This window comes from Squalius cephalus (genome assembly GCF_949319135.1).
Source record: "Squalius cephalus genome assembly, chromosome: 21".
NCBI lineage: Eukaryota > Metazoa > Chordata > Actinopteri > Cypriniformes > Leuciscidae > Squalius > Squalius cephalus.
Window position 1 is genome coordinate 13,192,582 of NC_137142.1, and position 23,737 is coordinate 13,216,318.

A 23,737-nucleotide genomic window follows, 5' to 3' on the forward strand; every position below is an offset into this window, starting at 1 on the left:
TATTTGCTGATTAATATTTTGGTGTAAAATCAAATCTCATGATACTTTTTTTCAGGATTCTTTGAACAATGAACAGCCTTTATTTGAAATGGAGGTCATTTGTAACATTATAAATGTCTTTTTTTGTCTCTCTTGATTATATATAAATACAAAATTCTAACACACTCACACACTTTGCGATTGTCAAAAGTTAGTGGTTAATATATACCAGTAATTAATAAATTAATTACACATGTGCAAACTTAAGAGGAACTGGCTTCATACATCTTCTAAAAACTTACCTTGGCACCAGGTGCTTGACAGCAAAACACACACTCACACACACACACAAAAAAAAAGACTGAGAAACTTGTGTTGTTTAAGTGTCCAAATACTTTTAGCGCCACATTAGAGGCTGTCTCATAAAAAAAAGAAACATTTAACCCTCTTGTCCAGACATTAGCATGCAGGTAAAGTGAGAGCTCCTCCATGTACACCCCTGGCAATTGTTCGGAAACTTGAAGTCAAAGGTCACATGTGCACCTGCGTCTTAGACCAAACACTGAATTTGCCACCAACAGAGATCTTTCAACTCTTCCTGCTTAAGAGGTGCTGCTCCTTCATTCCCGAGGACACCAGCAGAGGAATTCCACAATCCACACAGAGGAATTAGGCCAAGTCGTGTATCTAAATATACTGGATAGCTTTTCAGGAGGTAATGACTAACTTATGAGCATCCAAGTAGGAATGTTAACACATATGAAACAAGTATAAAATATGCAAAAAATAAATCAAGGGTCGCCATATACAGTAATGCACTTGGAAATCAAAGGTACAAACAGTTCCAGAAGATTGAAAAAGCTCCAAAGGTGTCTAAATTCATCTTTTAAGTACTGGGACTATACTGTTCTATGTGAATGTTTTACCACTGTAATCACTGTGGATGGATGTTTCTTAATGTTAACCAGTTTTATATTATATATATATTCTTTACATTATACATACTTCTTGATATATGTTTCTTGAGCAGCAAATCACTATATTAGATAATGATTTCTGAAGGATCATGTGGATAAATTACATATTTAAATAGAAACTCAATTTAGTTTGCAATAATATTTCAGAATATAACTATTTTTACTGTATTTTTCTTCTAATAAATGTAGCCTCGTTGAGCATCTTTCAAAAACATAAATCATACCAACCCCAAACTTCTGAATGATATAATGAGTGCAATTTTTTATATACAAACCAGTCAAAAAAATAAATCATGTTAACCCAGAACATTCATTTAACTCCCAACTTAAATTAGTTTACAGATAAATAATTGAAATCACACAGACATCAGCTTTATGCATGCCAAGGAATTTCCTGCACTGCGAATTTATTGGAAGCTGAGGAACAAACTGGAACGGGGCAGTCAGACTGCTGTCAATAAAACTCCATAGTTTCAGCAGAAACTTTCAAAAACAAGCGCTCAAATTCAGTTAAGAGCAAACCAAAATACATTCTAGTGTCCATCAAGAAATAACTCAGACCAATTCATATTCATTTAATTACTCAGAAGGACCTCGATAGATAAAGAATCTGATTTAAATGAAACTCAGGTCATGTGATCTGCATGTGTAAGGCATTGTTGACTAGATATTACTAATGCTGGGCAGAAAGGACTGTGTCTTTCTAAAGCTCTCATACAGATCTATGCGGGCGTCCCCTAGAGACCTCAAAACTATTTCTAGAAGAAGTTGTGGAGGGGCAGTGATCTCCGCCTCAAAACTTTGGAACAACTGCAGGAGCATTTCCCACAAGTGCTGACGAAATGCCACAGCCAAATACTACAAAAATACCTCTAACATATATCTTTCATTACCTCTGAGTGCTATTCATCCAGAGAAGGCAATAAATTACTGTACAGGTCTACATTCTGCCATAAACAATGATTTAAATGACATTTAAAATCCCAATTTGAATGTACAGATACGTCTTCAATTGTGCGCATTGGTTTTGGCTGGGTATGTTAAAAAAATTGTTTCAGGTTTGCTCTTCTCGGTACTGTTTAGATGGGAAAAAAAAAAGGAATTGGAGAAGTCTAGAGATTCTGATGCCAACCCACACATTTAAAGGACCGCCCCCTCATTAGCATATCAAGTCTGAAGAGGCCTCTGATGCCCTCTTGTGGGACTCACAAAGATGTTTTTTTTTGAGCTGTCACAGTGAAAACTTAGGTCATGATTATTAGCTGAATTATACAGGAAAGTATTAAATGCTGAATGAAAAGAAGTAAACAGACATGAGTGTTTCGACTCTATATGTGCGTATCATTTATTAAATCAGTCCATTTTGCAGCTCGAGTGCTTATCAGGTTGGGTATGCCAGGATCTTGCTGGTTACTTCTCTCCGTCCCTCTGGATCCTGCGCTTCTCGTGCTGGTGTTTGGTGATAATGTACTTGAAGAACTCGTAGACGGACCAGCTGATGGCGGTCGAGGGCATCTGGTATATGACCCTGGCCTGAACGCCTTTGAAGTAAGCGGGCAGGCCGCCAAGCCTGTAGACAGTCCGGAAGGCATGGCCGAGGCCTGAGATGTGTCTTCCGCCCTGGCTGACAGAATCGAGAGCCAGAGACTCCTGCGTGTTCAGCAGCGTCTTGCAAACGTCCAGCGGCGTTGTGGCGGCGGCGGCGATTGCTCCCGCCAGCGCGCCCGACACCATGTGGGACGAGGGGTGGTATTGTCTTTGGGGGTTCAACAGCTCTTGCAGGTATTCGTAGGTCATGAAGTGCAAAGCCTGGAAGGGCACATTCATGGTGAGCTGCGTAGTGTAACTGCGATAAAAGGCCAACATCCCCTCCCGCTGCCACACGCAGCGCATACAGTCCAGGACGCCACGGTACGGCGAGTTATACATCTGCATCCTCTGCTTCACCACTGAACAAGGGGAGGTCATCGCAGTCCAGACAGGAAACAAAAGAGGACAGGAAGGGGGACGTTAATCAAGTGCGTGAACAAGTCAGGTCGTGATTGAAATACAGTAAGGCCCATCAAAGGAGAAATGTCCGTTTCATCCGGACGCGAGCGGATCAAACGAGCCTCCTGCGTGACCTACAGTCAAGCGGTCTGCTGGGAACAGACCAGAAGGAGAGCAGGTGTCTACGCAAGGTCTTAGTCTGGCACCTGCGCTGTTGACCTTGAGCCTCAAGAGTGCACAAACAGACGCTGCAGTCTGACTGAGACTCGGGCCACTGGGGGATTTCGGCTAATGCTACCGTTTCAACATCGCACAGCTGTTAATTAGAGCAAGGCCAATCTGCTCTCACAAGGCTGTCTTTTGAAAATGTGTGTTTTGGTTTTTTTTTAAGGAAGAGAGAGTTTTGTAGTGAATTTAGATCTTTTCTGCCACCTCCTGGCTGGGAGGTTAAGGTATTTTTAACAACAAAAAAAAAAAAATACTAGTTAACAAAATAATAAGCAGCCGCAGTCCTACTAATTAGCATGGGACAGTTTGCTACATCATTTGGTTGCAGAAAGCATCTTTCTCCTTTCTATCTTTTTCTCCTACCATAGTATGAGCCCCAAAAATGTTGAAAAAACTAAGAGGACCCATACAAGTAAAAAAAAGTATCCATGTAAACTAGATACAGATGCAAAGTAGAACAATAAACATACTACCATTCAAAAGTTTGGGGTCATTAACATTTTTAAATGTTTTTGAAAGTGTCTTGAAAATATGCCCATTAAGGCTGGAAATCTGGAAAAAACAGTAATATTATGAAATATTACATTATATATGAAGAGTTCAGATGCAAAAGCCTCTAAGTGCCATAGAAGAGTCTTCTATGATAATTTTTATCAAGTTTGTTAATTTAAGTTCAATATTTTCACTTAAATGGCAATGCATATTACCTATTAATTGTCATTTAGGTGAAATTACTGAACTTAAATATACAAAGTTTTTAAAAATGATCATTCTAGAAGAAAATTTCAGATGGCACTTAGAGGCTTTTGCATCTGAACTCTTCATATATAATAATTATATCTAGGGATGCACCGATAGGATTTTTTTGTGTCGATACCGATTTTAACAAACTATTGGCTGATTCCGATATTTGTCACTTGCTCTCTTATTTGAACTTTTGTCATTAAAGTAGATTAGTGTTTTGATAATGTTTTAAATTAGCAGCCATTAAGGTGTACTATCTAGTTTATTGCTGCATCATTAAATAATTTCAATTGAACATGGATTGGATCCATTTAACATTCAAAAGGCCAACATAAATTCATAAATACAACAGAGCAAAGATGCATATGAAATAAACAGTGCTTTTCAGGTAGGTCAAACAGTAGTTTTCAGGTATAGAAATTAAGTAATCAAATGTAATATATATTATTCATTTTATAGATTAAATATACATTAAAGTTAATTGGTTAAGAATAGTGAGCTTTTTTGTCTTTTGTTGTTTAATCAAATGAGCATAATTAAGTGGAATTGAGTGCTCTTTTACATTATCTTGCGCTTGAATATTTCAATTCACAAGGCTTAAAAACATGTGCAAAGGATACATTTTCATGAAAAAAACCAAAACAAAAAAAAACTTATTTTACCCAGAGAAAAATGTTGTATTATGAAACAGACATTATACAACTAAGGGCATTCATACAGTTAATTAATAAAACATCGGTTTGTTATATCGGCCTTTTCATGCTATAGCCAATGGTTTTAAATTGATCAAAAATCGGCCGATAAATATTGCCCGGCAATACATTGGTGCATCTCTAATAAAATTATTATTAAAATCATTTTTTGGGATTCTTTGAAGAATAGAATGTTCAAAAGAACAGTATTTATTTTAAATACAAATATTTTGTAACATTTTAAATGTCTTTAGTGTCACCTTTGATCAATTTTAATGCATCTTTACAGAATAAAAGTATACCTACCAGAAAATAAAATCTTACTGACCCAAACTTTTGAATGGCAGTATATATTAAAGACCTTTTCAATAGAAGTGAAGTGTAATAGTAAATAAAGTGAAGATTAAAGCTAATATACCTTCAGCTGGATTCATGGCAGCATCATGAAGCAATGTGGCAACACATCCAGCTGTCCCTGTAACACAGACCCTCAGACATTAGCACCAAAATTAGGGCATGCACACAGTGGACAGTCACAGGAATCAAAATACAACAATCAGATATACAGATGGATCAGATCACGGTCAAACAAAAACTGTTCAAAAACCTGAACAGCCACCAAATACCCCCCATGATTTAACAGAGAGATTAAGGATTGACTGGATAAACTCTGGGGAATGTGGAGTCAGGAAAGAAAGAGTCTTTTGTTCAGAATACTGGCAATTACTTCACTCATCGTGTCTGTTTTACGGTAAAAAGCAAAAACTGCCGCTGCTACTTCTGAGAATACAATCAAAATACAGAGATGCTAACAGCATAATGAGGCATTTTCCTGCAAATCATGATCCAAAAATAATAATAATAATATGATGCCAAATAATTATTTTTTTATCCCTTTTCTGTGTATTCTACTGGTAAACTGTAATATGCCAGCAGTTACTTACCACCCTTTCACCCTGACCTGGAGGAAAGAGAAAGAAAAGAGACACAGCAACACCAACAATGACTTTTACCATGAGCTCCGCAATGCTGAGTCTAAGGCCGAGATTTACTAACAGCTTGCGCCGGCACAAAGCCTCTTTTGCCGTTAAAAAAAACTACCGTCAGGATAGCCGATGAAAAGCCGTGGACACGGTTATACTTGTGCTGACCTTATTGAATATGTAGGGGTTTCCATGTCAGACAGCTACATTTATGGGCAGAGAGTATTTAAAAGAATCATGCAATGTGATTTACTAAGGTTTGCAGTAGTCAATTTTCAGGTATTTTCACCATTATTTAACACCCCCCAAAAAGCATGTTTAGTTTATCCAAAAATTAAAACTCTCACCCTCATGTAGTTACAAACCCGTAAGATTTTTGTTCGTCTTCGGAACACAAATGAAGATCTTTTTGATGAAATCTGAGAGCTTTCTGTCCCTCCATTGACAGCTACGCAACTACCATTTGACTCTTCAAAAAGTTCATAAAGAGATTGTAAAACTAATCCATATGAATTGAGCGGTTTAGACCAAATTTTCTGAAGAGACTCGATCACTTTATGTGATAAATGGATTTAATTTAGGCTTTTATTCACATATAAGCATTCATCAACTCACACATCATAAGTTGTGGTAAACGGAAGCTCAACCATGTTTGCTTGACGTGCGAGAACCAATGAGGTTAATTCTCGTGTTACACATCACGTTTGAGCTTTCGCAAGAACCAATGAGGTTAATTCTCGTGTTACACATCACGTTTGAGCTTTCGCAAGAACCAATGAGGTTAATTCTCGTGTTACACATCACGTTTGAGCTTTCGCAAGAACCAATGAGGTTCATTCTCGTGTTACGCATCACGTTTGAGCTTTCGCAAGAACCAATGAGGTTCATTCTCGTGTTACGCATCACGTTTGAGCTTTCGCAAGAACCAATGAGGTTCATTCTCGTGTTACGCATCACGTTTGAGCTTTCGCAAGAACCAATGAGGTTCATTCTCGTGTTCCCCATCACGTTTGAGCTTTCGCAAGAACCAATGAGGTTCATTCTCATGTTACGCATAACGTTTGAGCTTTCGCAAGAACCAATGAGGTTCATTCTCGTGTTCCCCATCACGTTTGAGCTTTCGCAAGAACCAATGAGGTTCATTCTCGTGTTACGCATCACGTTTGAGCTTTCGCAAGAACCAATTAGGTTCATTCTCGTGTTACGCATCACGTTTGAGCTTTCGCAAGAACCAATGAGGTTCATTCTCGTGTTACGCATCTCGTTTGAGCTTTCGCAAGAACCAATGAGGTTCATTCTCGTGTTACGCATCTCGTTTGAGCTTTCGCAAGAACCAATGAGGTTCATTCTCATGTTACGCATAACGTTTGAGCTTTCGCAAGAACCAATGAGGTTCATTCTCGTGTTCCCCATCACGTTTGAGCTTTCGCAAGAACCAATGAGGTTCATTCTCGTGTTACGCATCACGTTTGAGCTTTCGCAAGAACCAATTAGGTTCATTCTCGTGTTACGCATCACGTTTGAGCTTTCGCAAGAACCAATGAGGTTCATTCTCGTGTTACGCATAACATTTGAGCTTTCGCAAGAACCAATGAGGTTCATTCTCGTGTTACGCATCTCGTTTGAGCTTTCGCAAGAACCAATGAGGTTCATTCTCGTGTTACGCATCACGTTTGAGCTTTCGCAAGAACCAATGAGGTTCATTCTCGTGTTACGCATCACGTTTGAGCTTTCGCAAGAACCAATGAGGTTTGTTCTCGCGCATTAAGCAAGTACGGTTGAGCTTCTGTTTATGTTCGCTGATCAATGTTTATATCTGTTCATCATATAAAGCGATCAAGTCTCTTCAGAACATTTGCAACTAAACCGCTCGATTCATATAGATTAGTTTTACAATCTTTTAATAAAATTTCTTAATTTCCATTTCGAAGATGAACGAAAGTCTTATGGGTTTGGAACGACATGAGGGTGAGTACTGATGACAAGTTTTTGTTTTTAATTTTGGGTGAATTAACCCTTTAACAGATTTTGCACCTGACATGACTGAATTTGCTCACTCTCAGTAGATCACCTGCAGAACTTTCCACTCCCACCGGTGCTTTTATTAGATTGCGGCCACATGCTAATTTGCTCTGTTTAGTAAATCTGGCCCTAAGGATGCTTTCACACTTGGTTCGATTGCCTGGTCCAAACCAGAGTTCGACATCAGTCGGGTGTGCGTCAAAAGTGCTAGTGTGAAAGCACCCTAAGTCTAAATAACCACTACAACACAATTTGATAAATGCAATAATAAAATATAAATCAATCACTTATTAATAAACTAGTGTTCCATTACTATGAATAATTTAAGCTTTATAATGAACACTTTTCATTATATGGACATACCGCAGGTCAGTTTAGCTTGCGTAGTGACATTACATTAGGTTTAGCTTTTAAGATAATTCCAATAATGTTAATTCCCTTAATGTTTACAGTTGAATGCGTTTTCGGCTCCCTCTGGAAGTGGTCGAAAGTGGGCAAGCTCAAAAAGTTTTAGACCCATTTTAAACCTGTATTTAACGTCGTCCACTTGTGATCCGATCGACCAAAATACATCTTAATACCAGGTGTAAACAGGGCCTTAGTTACTTTGGACACTACCAATTGATCTAATATGTGAATACAGTTAATTTGAAAAGGCCTTATGAAAAAGCAAAAAAGACCTCAACTTAACACGTTTACTGAGTGCCCTATGTAGAAATGCATGCCAACTAACAGTCTAGAATTGTGGGTGTGCTGGTAAGAGGAAATCAGCAGTGCTGATGGGCGGGAAAACTGGTACCGTTCGCCAAATGACTGTTTGCTCCTGGATGGATGATATCACTGAGGACCTTTTTCAACCTTTCATAACAGGCGAAGTAAAGTGCGTGGGCAGGCCCCGCCCCTACAGCTGTAACATTCAGGCCCCTGATTGGCCTCCAGATTCCCTCTGTCCTCACGATTTGCCGCAGAGCGTCCATCACGTTACGGTAGCGGGCAGCTGGCTCTGGCTGAAGGCTCTGCATGCGTGTCTGCAACAAAGAACAATTGTTTACTTACAAACCCCGGAATGTAGATTAACGTATTAGTTTAATGTGGATATAGAAATATTAGAAATGTGGATTTTTAATTCAGACCTGCTGATACTTTATTTGTCCCACGCAAAAATAAAAAGTTTTTAGCAACTTCTTTTCATACATACATCATACAATATATTATATATTTAATCTGCGAAAATAGCTGGAAATAATACATCTACAATTTTATAAATAATTTTAATGTCATTACAATCCCTTGGTGGACTCTATCAAGGCCAAATGTATACGTACAAAACACCGCCTTGACGAGTATGCACATAAACAGTCAGTTTTGTCGTAAGTGAATGTAAACAGTTGTGTAACTGCACGTGTAACAGTATATCGGATCCGTACATTCGGTCTTAAAGTGACAGCAGCCTAATAATCCAGCCTGCTGCTGTCTCTGATTTTTTCTGTCTTTTATTGTTTGAAGGACATTAATAGGGCCCTATAATTTCCGCGATCACGGAATCACGGACGGAATCGCGGAATTGGCAAATTAACGCGGAATCTAGTGTCAACGCGGAATTTCGCGGAATTTTACATATTTGGAATAAAATTCTGTTTTTGTGTGGGAGAAAAACGTATGTCTGAGGAAAATCGCATATTACTGAAAGAACGAGCAGAGAGAGAGGCCCGGTCGCGCGCGCATCTTCAAACTGTCTTGCTCTCTCTCACTCCCTCGCGCTTGTTAATCCAAATCAATTGAGAATTGACACAATGGTAAAAGATCGAAAGAACAAAGTTTCACGTGGAGCATTCGGATATCTTTTTCCTGAATTAGGCTACCGCTGGGTGTGAATTGTGCAAAAAAAATCTTTTTTACCTTGCCTTCTTCTCTGAAAAGCTTTCCACCCATTCAGCTGACATAAAAAACACTTTCAATAAACTAAACAAAACCTATCCAATGATGAAATGTTTTCTGTGTTGACAAATCTTGTGCGATGTCCTCCTAACTGCCGGGATAATCACACAACGCGTACAAGTCTGCTAATGATACGTCCGATTCGCGAACTAAGTTCGTTGTATAACAAAATCGGTAACACTTTACAATAAGGTTCCATTTATTAAACTCTAGTTAACTAGATCAGTTAATATTAACTATTAATAAACTGCACTTCTACAGCATTTATTAATCTTTATTAATGTTAATTTCACCATTTAGTAGCCTACATTATTTAAATGAAAAGTTGTATTTGTTAACATTAGTTAGCTTAATGCACTGTGTGAAGTAACATTAAAAATACAGGGTTAGGGTTAACTAAGATTAACAAAGATTAATAAATACAGTAACAAATGTATTGCTCGTGGTTCATGTTAGTTAGCCTAATACATTCACTAATGTAAACAAACCAAACCACATTTAACACCTCTTAAAATGAGAATTTTGTTTGTTACCTCAATAAATTTAGGGTCATTCCTATTTTATTTGTGCACATTTTAATCATTAACATTAAAAACACTCTTTTTACGACTAAAATAACAGTAAAGGGTAAAAAAAAAAAACGGAATTCCCAAAAATTAAAACGGAAAAAACGGAATTTGCAAAAATTAAAACGGAAAAAACGGAATTTGGGAAAAAATAAAACGGAATTTGGGAAAAAATAAAACGGATTTTATAGGGCCCTACATTAATGACGTGCTGCTCTTGAATGACTAACTTTTGTAACCTTAATTGCAAGGATTAATGTATTTAGTTTATTCAGGGAAGACCATACAGTATTTTACATTTGATTCCTTAGAAATTTTAAAGGAATTTAATTACTTTACTTTACAATACTACTGTTAGACATACCTGAAAAAAAAAAAAAAAAACTTAAAGCAGTTTATTTTATTTATATCTTTATTCTATTTTATTTATTTGTGCTACTCCTTATTTTATTACTTTTTTAATTCAATTCAGAGTTTAAAATCAGGCAAAATACTACCTTGCTGACATTCAAATCAGCAGGATTTGCATAATTTTATAGGTTGGTGGTGATTCCCCTTGGTTAGAATTACATTCGGGTAGGGGAGAGTATATTCCCCCTTTGGTTGAAATCACGGGGGGCCCCACGAAAGCCAGGGGCCCCGAGAATCGCCACCACCTTTCTTCCCTTCTAGCGACGGCCCTGAGGGCAAGTGTCCCAAAATTTCCTTATTTATTTTTTATTTATTATCTCAGGCCTGCAAAAAAGTGATATCAATCCAACACACACAAAAAAATTGTGCGTTAAATTAAGTACGTATAAGGTTTACAATTTATGTAAATCAATTTAAAATAGACCAAAAAAAACTGTAGACCGCAAAAAATAAAACAAACATGATTGAATCCAGCCTTGCAAACAATGCATTATAATGCTGAGTCATTGGATCTGTAGATCAGAACCGAAGTTTGAAGCAATAAGGTCACACAGGGACTTAATCTAACCTAATCCTCTTTTCCTGCAGCGCTACTGTATCACCTGATGTACATCAGAAACATGGATGCAAATCAGTGCCTGAAGATGACTGAAACACTGAAGCAGAAACACTGGCTTTCAACAGGAAGAAAACTAAATGTTGGAAGCAGCAAGTAATGCATGTGTTTAGTAGGTTTACGTTGTGAACTTTAGACTACCACAAAAGTCATGTTTGTATTGATAAGGTCAGATTAAGAGTAGCTGAAAATATTAGTTCAGAACAGCAGCTAAAATGTGGTGAAATTTGAGATGGCAGCAGTGGTTGCATGAATAGTATTATATCTATAAGGAAACAGTACTTCCATTATAAAAGGCCAGGGAAATAATTATATTTGCCAATAAATGTGCGTAAATCATATCTAAAACCAATTCCTCATGACAGGGGAGTGAGGAACTGCAACCTCCGACAGGAAGTTCCAAGATTTCGCTTGAAATGCTCAGGATTGCAAAATAGACTAAAGTACAGAGATTAGATCTGAAACCTTGCAAAACAAAGAACTGATCTTTTATTACAACAAAGGAAAATATTTTATTTCCATTAAGAAACAGCGTACTAAGATTAAGTCCATTTTCAAAGTGAATTCCCTTCCATACATTTTTAGTCATTTGTGATTACTGAATTTTTTTTTTATTAATATTCTGTTATTATAGAGAAGCATAATCCAAAAAAAAAAAAAAAAGTTTAGATTCACAACTCACATTTGATAAACAAAGCAACTTTCAAAAAAGGTGAATACATAGGCCTAATATTGGTTTAAAAAGAAAGTAGATCTGTACAAATTAAAGTAACTAACCAATTTCATCTGCGCTTGCAAATAATATATATTACTTCAGCGTTCTACACTTTGTTCTAATTCTCTTCTCTAAACAGGGCCAATGTGCAGTGTGCCACCCTGACCCTGTGTGTTCAGTGATTTAAACTTAACCTTTGACTCAAGGGTAAATCCTTCTACGTTTACCTTCTCCAATGACTCATACTGGTGTGAATCAACCTCAGCTTGGAATTTACATGTTTTGCAAAGAGAGACAGACCAAAAAATATTTAACAGGAAAATACTACAACCAATTTTACTACTAATACTAACATATTTCAAAATTAAGATATTCACCCAACAAGAAAAACGTGGCGCGAACTTGATTTGATAGATTGATATATTAAAAACTGACTGCACCATAATACGTGATCTCTGATCGGTAGATGAAGAGGGGAAGAGAATTTTACATTTGTGTAAAATGTGTGGCGGTTGGAGCATTGTGGCATTCTGAGCATATGAAAATTTGAGGGAAAAAGCCCAACATGTAGGCTATGGCAAATATTTATATTTAGGGTTAAAAAAAAAACATGTTCAAATATGCAAAAACAGATTTGTGTTTTTTTAGATTCACAATCTGGACTGGCTAATTTAGGAGAGAACAGCTGTAAAAGACATGATAAAGTGTCTTCGTCTGTAAAGAACCCTTCACATTATCCTGACAAGAGCAGCTGAACACTCAAAGCAACTTCCTTAGAGTTTGGCCCAAATTTGAGTTGTTTGCTCATATGTGACTCATATCTGCTTTTCCTAACAGTGTGAATGGCACAAACCACATAAAATCTCATCTTTTCAATTCCAGTTTTGGACCACTTCCATATGGCTATGTTTACAGACTGTCAGTCCGAATCTGATTATTTGTGTACCTGGTCTAAATTATTGACTGTCCAGACTGTGTATCGAAACTGTTTGGGTCTGATTTGCATGTCCCGTGGCGCATCTGCATTGGTTTCTACAGCAATGACCTTGCGTTAGCAGGGATACGCCAAAAACAACAACAGCAGCAATGTGGAGGGGTGTGCAATACAGATGTTGTCTTATTTACAACATGACAATGTGTAGCCGCCGCCGCCGCCCGCGCTGGACTACTACGTCTTCTGGGCGGCTTTATTCCCTTCTGTCATCTCCGCCAGTCTTAAAATTCAGCATGTCTCCAATATAAACATCACTTTCTGCTAGACCAGCACTTTGTGACAACACAACCTTGTTTCTGCAGCGACTTTCAGCATGTTTACTATAACAACGTCTGACGTGTACACTTTACATGGCGTGATAAAGTGACAAACAACGCTAAATCCCATCAGAGTGCTCAGACTGAAATGGATTTCCAGAAATGGAAACCATATATGAATGTAGGAACTCCAAGGCACTCTCAATTGCAAAAGTTAAAAAGCCTTTATTAATAAAGGCTTTTTAACTTTTGCAATTGAGAGTGCCTTGGAGTTCCTTTTTCCTTTTTGATTTTTGGCATTTAGTTTCCCATCCAAAGAGCACCTCGATTTTAACCAAACTTTGGAGTCCAGGAAGCGCTCCTCTACCATTCCTTTTTTCCATATATGAATGTAGCTCGAAACAGATTCGTAAATATCGCATTTCGTGTGATTTTTTTTTACATTTATACTTGCTAAATATGACCGGATTCCAATCGGATATGCACACAAATCGGATTTGGACTGACAGACTGAACAAGGGTTTAGTCCTAAATCTGATACAGGTCAGATGTTTTGCAATGCGACCTCAGTCTGAACAGTCTTCATGCAACTTTTACATCACTCTAGTCTAGATCAACATTCATCACAATTCATGGGAGTCAGATTTAACCCACCCAGTCAGTCCGGGACCATGATCTTTTCGCACTGGAATCTGATATTGAGCACATTTGAAACAACGTCAACAGCTACACAAATAAATAAATAAATCGTAATTCAGCACTAAGGCTCGCAGTGTGAATGTAGCCTTATAGTTTTCCTGCAAAGCAGCTTCCATTACATATGACAGTGTCCTGTTCAGGGAAACAATGGTTTTAGAGTAGGAATTAGGGTTGGGTAATGACACAAATTTCATTATTTGATTCAATTTGATTTTGATTCCCAAGCTTTTGATTGAATTCAATTCTGAGCACAAATTAATTTGATATCGATTCATGTAGATAGGCCAGGTACAGTTGTATAAAAAGATTTAAAAAAAAAAGTTTTTGTATAACAACAACGTTAGAATAATACATTTAATGACATAATTATGTTTCTACTCCAATTAGTTTTTTTGAAATATAAACATTTAATTGGTGGCTGTCATAAAAACTTGTTTACATGACAAATTTCTTCAAACATACATTAGGCTATAGCCTAATGAATATATAATGCATACATTTATAAAAATGCTTCCCTATAGACTACATTTTTCTAGCTGACTACCAAGTTTACAGACATAAATGGCTTTTGTAAGGTAAATGTAAAGTCGCGTGACACTGTTTACAAGTTTTTTTATATTTTTTTTATTGATTTTATTGACTGACTGAGCGATTATATTAGACATGAAATGTATTTCGGTAAGTAACCTGTACCATTTCTTTCAACATACCTTCTGATGTTCATTCAAGTTAATTTCATGCTCTACAGCAATCTGTCACGCCACACAATATTTATTGTTGAAATTTTGTGATAAAATTAACAGAATTTGAAAGCTGAGACTTGTTTCATTGCAAAATTAACTAAGCTTACTGCTATTGAATGGGAGGCACGCTACAAAGTTGTGTGCATTTATCAAATGAAAACAGCACTTAAGATCTATTCCACATGGGATCATCAAAATCAGAATTTATAAAAATGGAGAAATTGATACTTTTAAACCCAGCCCTATGCATTCTGATATCGGTCTAGTCATAGAACTAGAGCATATCACAGACCTGCTGTGGTGCATATATTAAAAAATATATATATTTAGTTAATGTACTGTCTCTATGGTAACCTTTACCTTAAAAGACAAAAATAATCTAAATACAGACCATATTTGAACTAAAAATACAGCGGAATCAATGCGCATGCGCACTAGCCCAGAGCAGCGTCAACATGGTCATGTGGTTTACGAGCGGAGCCACGTGTGACCTTCTAATCTCATGTTCATGTTTCATAATGACACCTCGTTGAAAGAAAGGTACTACAAACACTCCCAACCACAGGATGCATTCATATTACAACAACAAAAAAAGAGGCAAGTTGCTGCTGGAATTACATACTAGGGACTTGAGTTAGTTATTACCAGATTAGTCCAGACAGATCTTGATGTTTAAGAGATTACAGAACTACAAATGAGCATTACCATTGATAACCGCAAGGACGAAGTGAAGTGCAGTAGTAAAGTTTAAAAGTACAAAAACTAAAATCTGAAAAAGGGCGTGAGGGAAATGACCAAGGGCGTAGGTTTGATTTTGAAATTGGTGGGGACGGGGACATCCCCTGAAGCTGAGCTGCATCTGTCATTAAAGGGATAGTTCACCCAAAAATGAACATTCTGTCATCATTTACTCTCCCTCAAGTTGTTTTAAACCTGTATGAATTTCTTTCTTCTTCTGAACACAAAAGAAGATATTTTGAAGAATGTCGGTGACCAGACAGTTGATGGACCCCATTGACTTCCATAGTAGAAAAAAACCCCTCAATACTGGTTACCGACATTCTTCAAAATATCTTCTTTTGTGTTCAGCAGAAGAAAGAAATGCATACAGGTTTGAAACAACTTGGGGGAGAGTAAATGATGACAGAATTTTCATTTAAAAGTGAACTTACAGCAATTAACTGTTGGCATATTTGTTTCACATCAATAATGTCCAGTTTGTCCTGTTGGACATGACACACAGCAATACTGTTAAGTGTCACTTGTGCCATTGTTCTGAGCCATGTTTTCAGTGTCCTAAGAGCACTGACACTTTTTTCAGCCTCAGCTGATGAGACTGGGATGACAAGGGTTTCAACTTCATCAAACAGTCCTCTCATTTCAACAAGACCAAGCAATGTTGTGTTTTTATGTTTTATGGGGACTTTTTACAGACATAATGATTTTATACTGTACAAACGGTATATTATATCCCCCTCTAACCCTGCCTATCACAGAAAACTTTCTGCATTTTTACATTTTCAGCTGTTTTTTTCCAAAAATAAATAAATCCCCACAAGGACAAGTATTTCGGATATTGCATCTTTGTGGTCACATTTTGTCCCTATAATGTAGTGTTACACACACACACACACACTTAAGCATACACAATCTCTCTCTCTCTCTCTCTCTCTCTCTCTAACGATTGTCAAACTAACGATTGTTCGCCACTTATCCCGCGAATCCGCGATTGTAATACAGTAGTAAAAACTGATTTGTCCCGCATTTTTGTGCACAGAACTGTTGATTTCTCCCTAGCTTACCGCATCTAGGTTTCCTTCGGATGAACATTGCCGCTTTACACAAGAGCCACTCACAAGTTAGATAGAAAAAACAAAGCCAATCAGTTTAGCGATGTGTGTTAAGCAGGCGGGACTCAGATATATTAACCAGGAATTGCGCATTTTTCTCAGAACGCTCTTGTAATAGATTTGAATCTAAATAAGATGTTTCCTGATTAAATAAAATAAGGCTAATACATAAAAACCACAAGACACAACCGGACAACAGTGGTTATATTTATATTTTAAGTTTTGATCGAAATTATTGATAGGGACATATCAGTGTCACTGTATATTGGTAGGGACACGTCCCTAGCGTCCCTACTAAATTCTACGCCCCTGGAAATGACTGTCTGAAAAGTATGCAGTCTGTAAAATACAGAGGAGATCATAGGGAAACTAACTCGACCTTGCTGGATCTTTCAAGGGCCTGCTAGTCACATCAGACCTGTTAATGAATTATTTTCTTTTTTTTTAAATTATTTATAAAACACTCATCTCTCATTTATTTACCTTCACACAATCAATAGGGAACATCAGGCAATGCTCCATGATTCCTGCCACTGCTCCTGCCAACATGTGCGTGCTGGTGGAGGCGCCCTGGGGCAAACCCTCATAGTCCGGTTCCGAGAGATCAGTGGCCTCTTGGGAGCCATAGACATGTCCAACATGAAGCTCCGGTTCTGCTGCTAACCGAGGTGTCAAAGTGCCAACGAGACTTTCCGAAACACCCCAGAACCTGCCGCCGAGCCAGTGTATCTCCGCGCCCGCGGAAGCTCCGGCCACCGCGGCATCGCCGCCCGATGTGTCCGCTGTCATCCGCCGCCTGCGCACAAAACCATCCGCTTCCATTTGCAGCACCCTGTCCTTTAAAATCATCCGTCCCACGCCCGATGTTTACGCGTTTCGTTCAGGCCTCTCCCGCCTGCGCACCGGGGAGAGGACGCGTCTCGTTCAGCGAGAACTGCGCAGCAGGAGGTGACCGACAGAACAGGCCGCGGACTCGCGGAGGGAAACGGAAACGCCCTCTCACGCTGTCCTGCTCTGTGATTGGTAGAAGCCGTTGCCATTCAAAACAGAGCGCGCGCAGTGACATAACATAACGAAAGCAGCTAGGTACACACAAACACACACACACCACACATGCGCATACAGTATACATAAGCATATATATATATAATAATAGGCTACATTAACTATAAACTGATATATTTGTAGACAGGTCTCAGCTAATAAACCTTGCAAGGTTTTTCTGAAAAAAGTTTTTCTAAAAATGTACAATAATTCACTTCATAACTTAATTTGTGTCAACTCCTTCAGACGCATTAAAAAGGATGCTATTTCAATTTGATTCATTCAAAAACAGCATAAAGTCTTCATTTATGTAATATGGTGTTCAGTAAAGGTGCTAAGTGGAAAAAATACATTCTCTGCATTTTTTTTTTCTGGGTTAGGGTTATTAATAACAATCCACTTCCTAAATTCCTTAAATCTCTACTTAATCTTAAACATATATAACCAATGTAATTGAAACCTTCATCTGACGGTGTTAATGAGGGTTGACAAAGGTCAACTGAAGCAACAACTGATTGTCAAGACAACAAATTAAGACAACAAACTAATTTTTGAACTAATATTTAATTTAATACAACAATCCTTCCAATGTTTTTTTTTCTCTCCTTACAATACAGTAGGCCTACATCTCATTCTGGTTCTTCAGTAGCTCATACAAGAAGCTTATGTTGGGTTGAGTGTAATGATAAGCATTATTATGTGCTGCTCTAGCAGAAATAGAAATGTTCCCACTGAGAATCCAAAGGATCTGTATAGCTTGTCTTTAAACTGCATCAATTACGTACATATTATTTGTGCTGACCTGCATGACTTAAGATGTCGGAAGCTGGCATGTTCGCTCTCTAAGTCCATTACATCAGGGTTTGCTATTGCTGTGATCTTGTGAGTGACAGGTTGTAAAAAAAAAAAAAGAAAAAAAAAAAGATGTGTAGATGCAAAGATGCCATGTATATAAGGCATGTAAATCAGGCAAAATATAAATGTAAATAAAATCATGAAACAACAATAGATTATTTCCCCATATGCAAAAATAAAATAAAAATAATATCATTAAAAAAATGATAAAGAGTTTTGTCTCCATCAGCTTACAGGTCAACTCCATCAAAACCTTGTTTTTACGCAGTTGTAGCTGCCTTAATAAACATCAAAAATGCCAAGATTTATCCCAGAAATTTGCAGAAACTATTACACCGGGATGACACATTTGTCTATTGTATTTAATTATTATTAGGCTATTATTAAAAAGGGTGTTTATTGTGTTGCAGCACTGGTTAATTTCTTAAAATTCAGTTAGACTCTTAATGTAATTTGCATTTACTATAAACAATATTAAAATGAATTTACATGTCTTTGCTGAAAATATATTTTCTAAAATGTATTTATCAACTCTGTTTCTTATGAATAAAACTGTGATGCAATCAAGTTCATTCTGATACTTTTAGATGATTCATCGGTTTTCTGCTCGGACTGATTCAGTCTGATTCATTGTTCAGACTGGTTGATTGAAAAGGTTTGACTCACAAGAACTGCACCCAGCTTCAGAAAAGCAATTGTCAGGTTATAAACAAAAAACTAAGGAAATGTACTTAACATAAACCATCTTAAGATGGCTTGCTGGTCTTAGCTGGTCTTTATTTTGATTGTTTTAGAGGGGTTTTGGGATGAGACCAACAGGCCTGAAAAATAATAGTTCTGCCAGGCTCATAGACCAGCTTTAAAGGAGAACTCTGACATTGAGCAATTTTTTTTGTAAATTTGGAGTGCTGTCAGTAGAGAACAACGACAAAAATCGGTGTTGCCTACATCGTGTTATCCTCTTTTTAAAATTTGCACCCTGTTGACTTAAATGGGGCAAGTTTTAAACCTGCTTTTAGCCTCTTAACATCCTTGATGTGTCATTACAAGTGCACAGCCATGTTGAGTGATTCCTTCAGAGTGAACACAGTGAATCTGACTGCAGTAGATGTGAAAGATATGAATAAAAATGATGTTATTTCAGCCAGCGCACATACCTGTATTTACATCCTGTTTTCGGTCGAAGTCCACAGTAGTCGAATGTCGAGTTCACGTGCGTGATCTAACTAAACATTCGCGTGAACTCGACAATCGACTACTGTGGACTTCGACCGAAAACAGGAAGTATTTTGTCATTGTTCTCTGTACTGACAGCACTCCAAATTTACAAAAAAATGAGCTCAATGTTAAAATTGACCGGAGTTCTCCTTTAAGGGATAGTTCATCCAAAAATGAAAATTCTGTCAACCAACTAGTTAATGGACCCCATTGGCGTCCATAGTATTTCCGTACTGGAAGTCAATGGCTACCATCAACTGTTTGAAAACCAATATTCTTTAAAATATCTTATTTTGTGTTCTTTTGTGCAGAACAAAGAAATTCATACAGGTTTGGAACAACATAAGGGTAATTTTTGGTTAAACTATCGCTTTAACCATAAAGCCATCTTTCCGCCAATGAACTTTCAGGAAAAACTCCTAGACCGTTGATCTGATTTTCTCGAAAATTGGCTCAGATCATCTTCATACCATGCTGACAAAATGTTACGGAATTCAAGTTGATTAGTCAAACCGTTCTTGAATAACACACAAAATAATTTGACGAAAGAGCAAAAAAACGTCTTCAAATGTCATTACTCATTTTTGCAGATGATTTTTAGATATCAATACAGTTATTCTTCTACGTGCAGTTTTTATAATGAGATGGCTTTTTTTGTAGCACTCATAATAAAAATAACAAAAATCATATCAACCTTCAGAGACTCGACAGTAAACATCATCATTATCTTGACCCAAAGGTTCAAAATCATCTCTTTGGAAGAAAATTAATAAGGTTACTTAACAATGAGCTAATTATACTTTGAAGCAGGACCATTTTCAGCTAATTTCATTAGCCCACGGTGTAGAATTTCTGCCGACGAAGGGAATGAAGTGTTAATTTTCGCTTACAAGAACAAAATTCCCTGGCCTTGATCAAATTAACGTTGACTGTGTGTTGACCAGATGTGTTCCTTCAAGGAAAGCCAAGCCGGCGTGCCTGTAGAGTATCTCTCAGTCCTGACCATAATTCCCCGATGATAGAGGTGTCGGGAAACCCTAGATTGTCTAATAGCGGGCTACTTTATTCCTTTTCCTTCTGAGAACCTGAATCAATAGGAGTTGTTTTTCACAGCATAAGCAAAACAAATAGAAGTTCAATGATATTGCGTAGCGCGTCACAGCAATTACACAGCATACAGGCTCGAATTGAGTTTCTAATTCATTTAAGGCCTAAGCTTTGGTTATCTTCTGTTACTTGAGTGGAATGCACAAAGCCACAAACCTCCTGTTTTTTAAAAGGTGTCTCTGAAAGCTGTCTGCAGTCCCATCAGCATGACGTCGATGCGTCATCTCTTAGAATATTTAACATAGAGAAAGAAGCACTTATGATCTGAAGAGACTGGCTCTTCAGTCAAGATGATTTCTCGAGAACATTTCTTAAGTGTTCTTCTGATGGCATGGCCTTGAAGCATCTTTATTTGATGCGTCTTATAATAGAAGGAGACAGTATTCGAATGAACTATGACGTCTCAATTAGTCTAGGTCAAGTGAACAAGAATTAATATAAAAGGCTGATGCTGAAACTGTAAATCTCAGCTCTTTGCACTATGGTTTTCTATTGTTAACATTATGCACTAGCTAACATTAACTAACAATGAGCAATATTTTTAACAGCATTTATTAATCTGGTAATGTTAGTTTATAAAAATACAATCTTTATGTTTAGCGCATTAACTGATGTCAATTGATTTTAAAACTGTATTGTTGGTAAATGTTGAACATGACATTAAGATTCAGAAATGTTAGAAGTATTGTTTGTTGTTATGTTAACAAATGAAACCTTATTGGAAGGTGTTAGGCCTACATGAACTGAAGTACTTCAATCGTAGTATAAAATGATATGTTGGCTTTTATTAACTTTTTTATGTCAACAGGTTCCACATAACTGGGTTACGTTAAACAAACATAATTTGTTCAAGTAACTTCAACATCATGGAATGAAGTCATGTTAAGCGACCCATTTAAGTCTCAAAATGAATTTTTAAAGGCTTCCTGACATGATTCAGGTATTCATATTCATTCATCCTTTAAGATATAATTTATTTTAGGGACACACAATTGGATGGATTGAGTAAAGCTAACTATTTACTAGCACATATTAGCATCTTAAATGCTAAGATTTACATGCTCTTTCAGCTAAAGTAACTGAATCAGTCCACAGCCTAACAAAATGCTCCACTCTTCTCCACAATGGTAACCCACTGTAATTTCAATGGTTCTAATAATTCCAATGTAATTGAACATTAAAAAGTTACACACTACCAAGTCTTCCCCTTTTCTCATTTTCTCAAAAACAAAAACAAACAAACATAAAATAACACTTCATTTTAACATTTATTCTCTCTTAATTCAACCATATGCAATGCATGCTGGAAACTACCGCCCAGTTTCAGTTAATGCAACACAAATCATTCATGTAATCCAACACAAACGGATTAAGTAAACTTAAATTGTACATATATTTAAGCAGATCGAACACAATCAAATTAAGTTAGGACAAAATGTATAGCAATTGTGTTGCTTAAGCTCATTTTAATTAAGCAATTTGCACAAGCAGTAAAAAAACAATAGCTCGGGCATTATCTGTAAGAATAAACCCCAGTTTCACAGACAAGGCTTAAGCCTAGTCCTAGACTAAAATGCATGTTTGAGCTGTTTTAACCCAAAGCAACTTACTGGCATATCTTAAAATATTTCAGTGCCATTGTTTTATCTCAAGATGCACAACAGTAATGTTTTTTTTTTTCTAAAGCATGTTTATAAAAGCTACTTAAATGTCCAAATTTAACAAAGGCCTAATCCTGGCTTAATCTAAGCCCTGTCTGTGAAACCAGGCCTAAATGATCTAAATTCTAAATTAAGGATCTTGAGGACAAGAGTCCTGCCCCTGACATCTCAAAGTCTTTGCTGCCACCTACTGGAATAAAATAATGTGGCTTTGTGAAGATCTCAGCTCTTCTTCTCCTTCTTCTTCTCCTTCTCCTTCTTCTTTTTCTTCTACTATTTCTTTTTAAGTCTTTTAGTGGATGACATGCCTCTGCACAACATACAAAGATATTCCTGTTTCCAAATAATTTTGTTCATTTTATGTTAAATAATGAACTGCTATTTTACCCTTGCGGTTACTATTTTATTTTAAAAATAAACCATTTATTTATTTATTTAAAATAATACATTTTACATAAACATACAAAATAATAAATATTAAATAAAAATATTTGTACTTAATAAAAATAATTATATGCTATAATTCAAATGAAACAGCTGTGGTAGCCACCCATGGTCATTTATAAAATCATATATAAAAGGGAATTGTTGCATATAAAGCTATGTATAAAAGTGAATTGATAAAAAAAAAAAAAAAAATCTGAATTGCTTGTTGTTGTTTCTTTTGCATGCCATTTCACCTCTCATTTCTTATAATCAAAACTAAAGGGATAGTTCACCCAAAAATGAAAACTTTGTCATTACTTACTCACCCTCATGTTGTTCCAACCCTGTATGAGTTTCTTTCTTCTGTTGAACACAAAAGAAGAAATCCTGAAGAATGTTGGTAACAGTTGACGGCAAAAAGAATTGGTGCCGTCAAACTGTCTGGTTACCAACATTCTTTAAAATTTCTTCTTTTGTGTTCAACACAAGAAAGAAACTCAAAACAGGTTTGGAACAACATGAGGGTGATAAATTGATGACAAAATCACATTTTCACATTTTTGGGTGAAGTTCGGTGAACTATCCTCTTAAATGAGATGTCAAAGAACACAAGACTTCTAATATAACTTTGTGCTTCTTATTTTGCTTGCAAAGTTGTTGTTTTTTTGATCACATGGGTTGGTCAGACAGCAAACTCTGAGAACGCAGGCATGCCACAGACAGGTGATATCTGTTTATCTTATATAATCAGTTGTCACACTGCTCTCATATTTGGTTTAAGAAGCAGATCAAGACAATGGAGCTTCTGTGGCTCTGATCTGAGATCATTTGGCTCTGTCTTGTGATTTTCCCTTGTGCCTGGAGTACCAGGGTATTAAAGGACAAAGCTCTTTCAAATAACTTTATCTTGATGTGTACTTTTATTATGTGCTTATATGAAGGAGCAAACACTCTCTCACTTTATGTTAACTGTTTATGCCATTAGTACAGATTATAAAACACGGTTAATGCAATCCAAGGTTA

General features: G+C 36.9%; 1 protein-coding gene across 1 annotated transcript; it reads right to left on the reverse strand.

Annotated features, from left to right (window-relative positions):
* Positions 1 to 1,323: 1,323 nt before the first annotated feature.
* On the reverse strand, positions 1,324 to 17,382 carry slc25a28 (solute carrier family 25 member 28). The gene is made up of 4 exons (XM_079854886.1): positions 16,887 to 17,382; positions 8,414 to 8,642; positions 5,028 to 5,084; positions 1,324 to 2,905 (listed from the first exon to the last, which is right to left on the reverse strand). Exons 1-4 carry the CDS (start codon positions 17,250 to 17,252, stop codon positions 2,367 to 2,369), a joined length of 1,191 nt encoding a protein of 396 aa, XP_079711012.1. The 5' UTR covers positions 17,253 to 17,382; the 3' UTR covers positions 1,324 to 2,366.
* Positions 17,383 to 23,737: the final 6,355 nt, after the last annotated feature.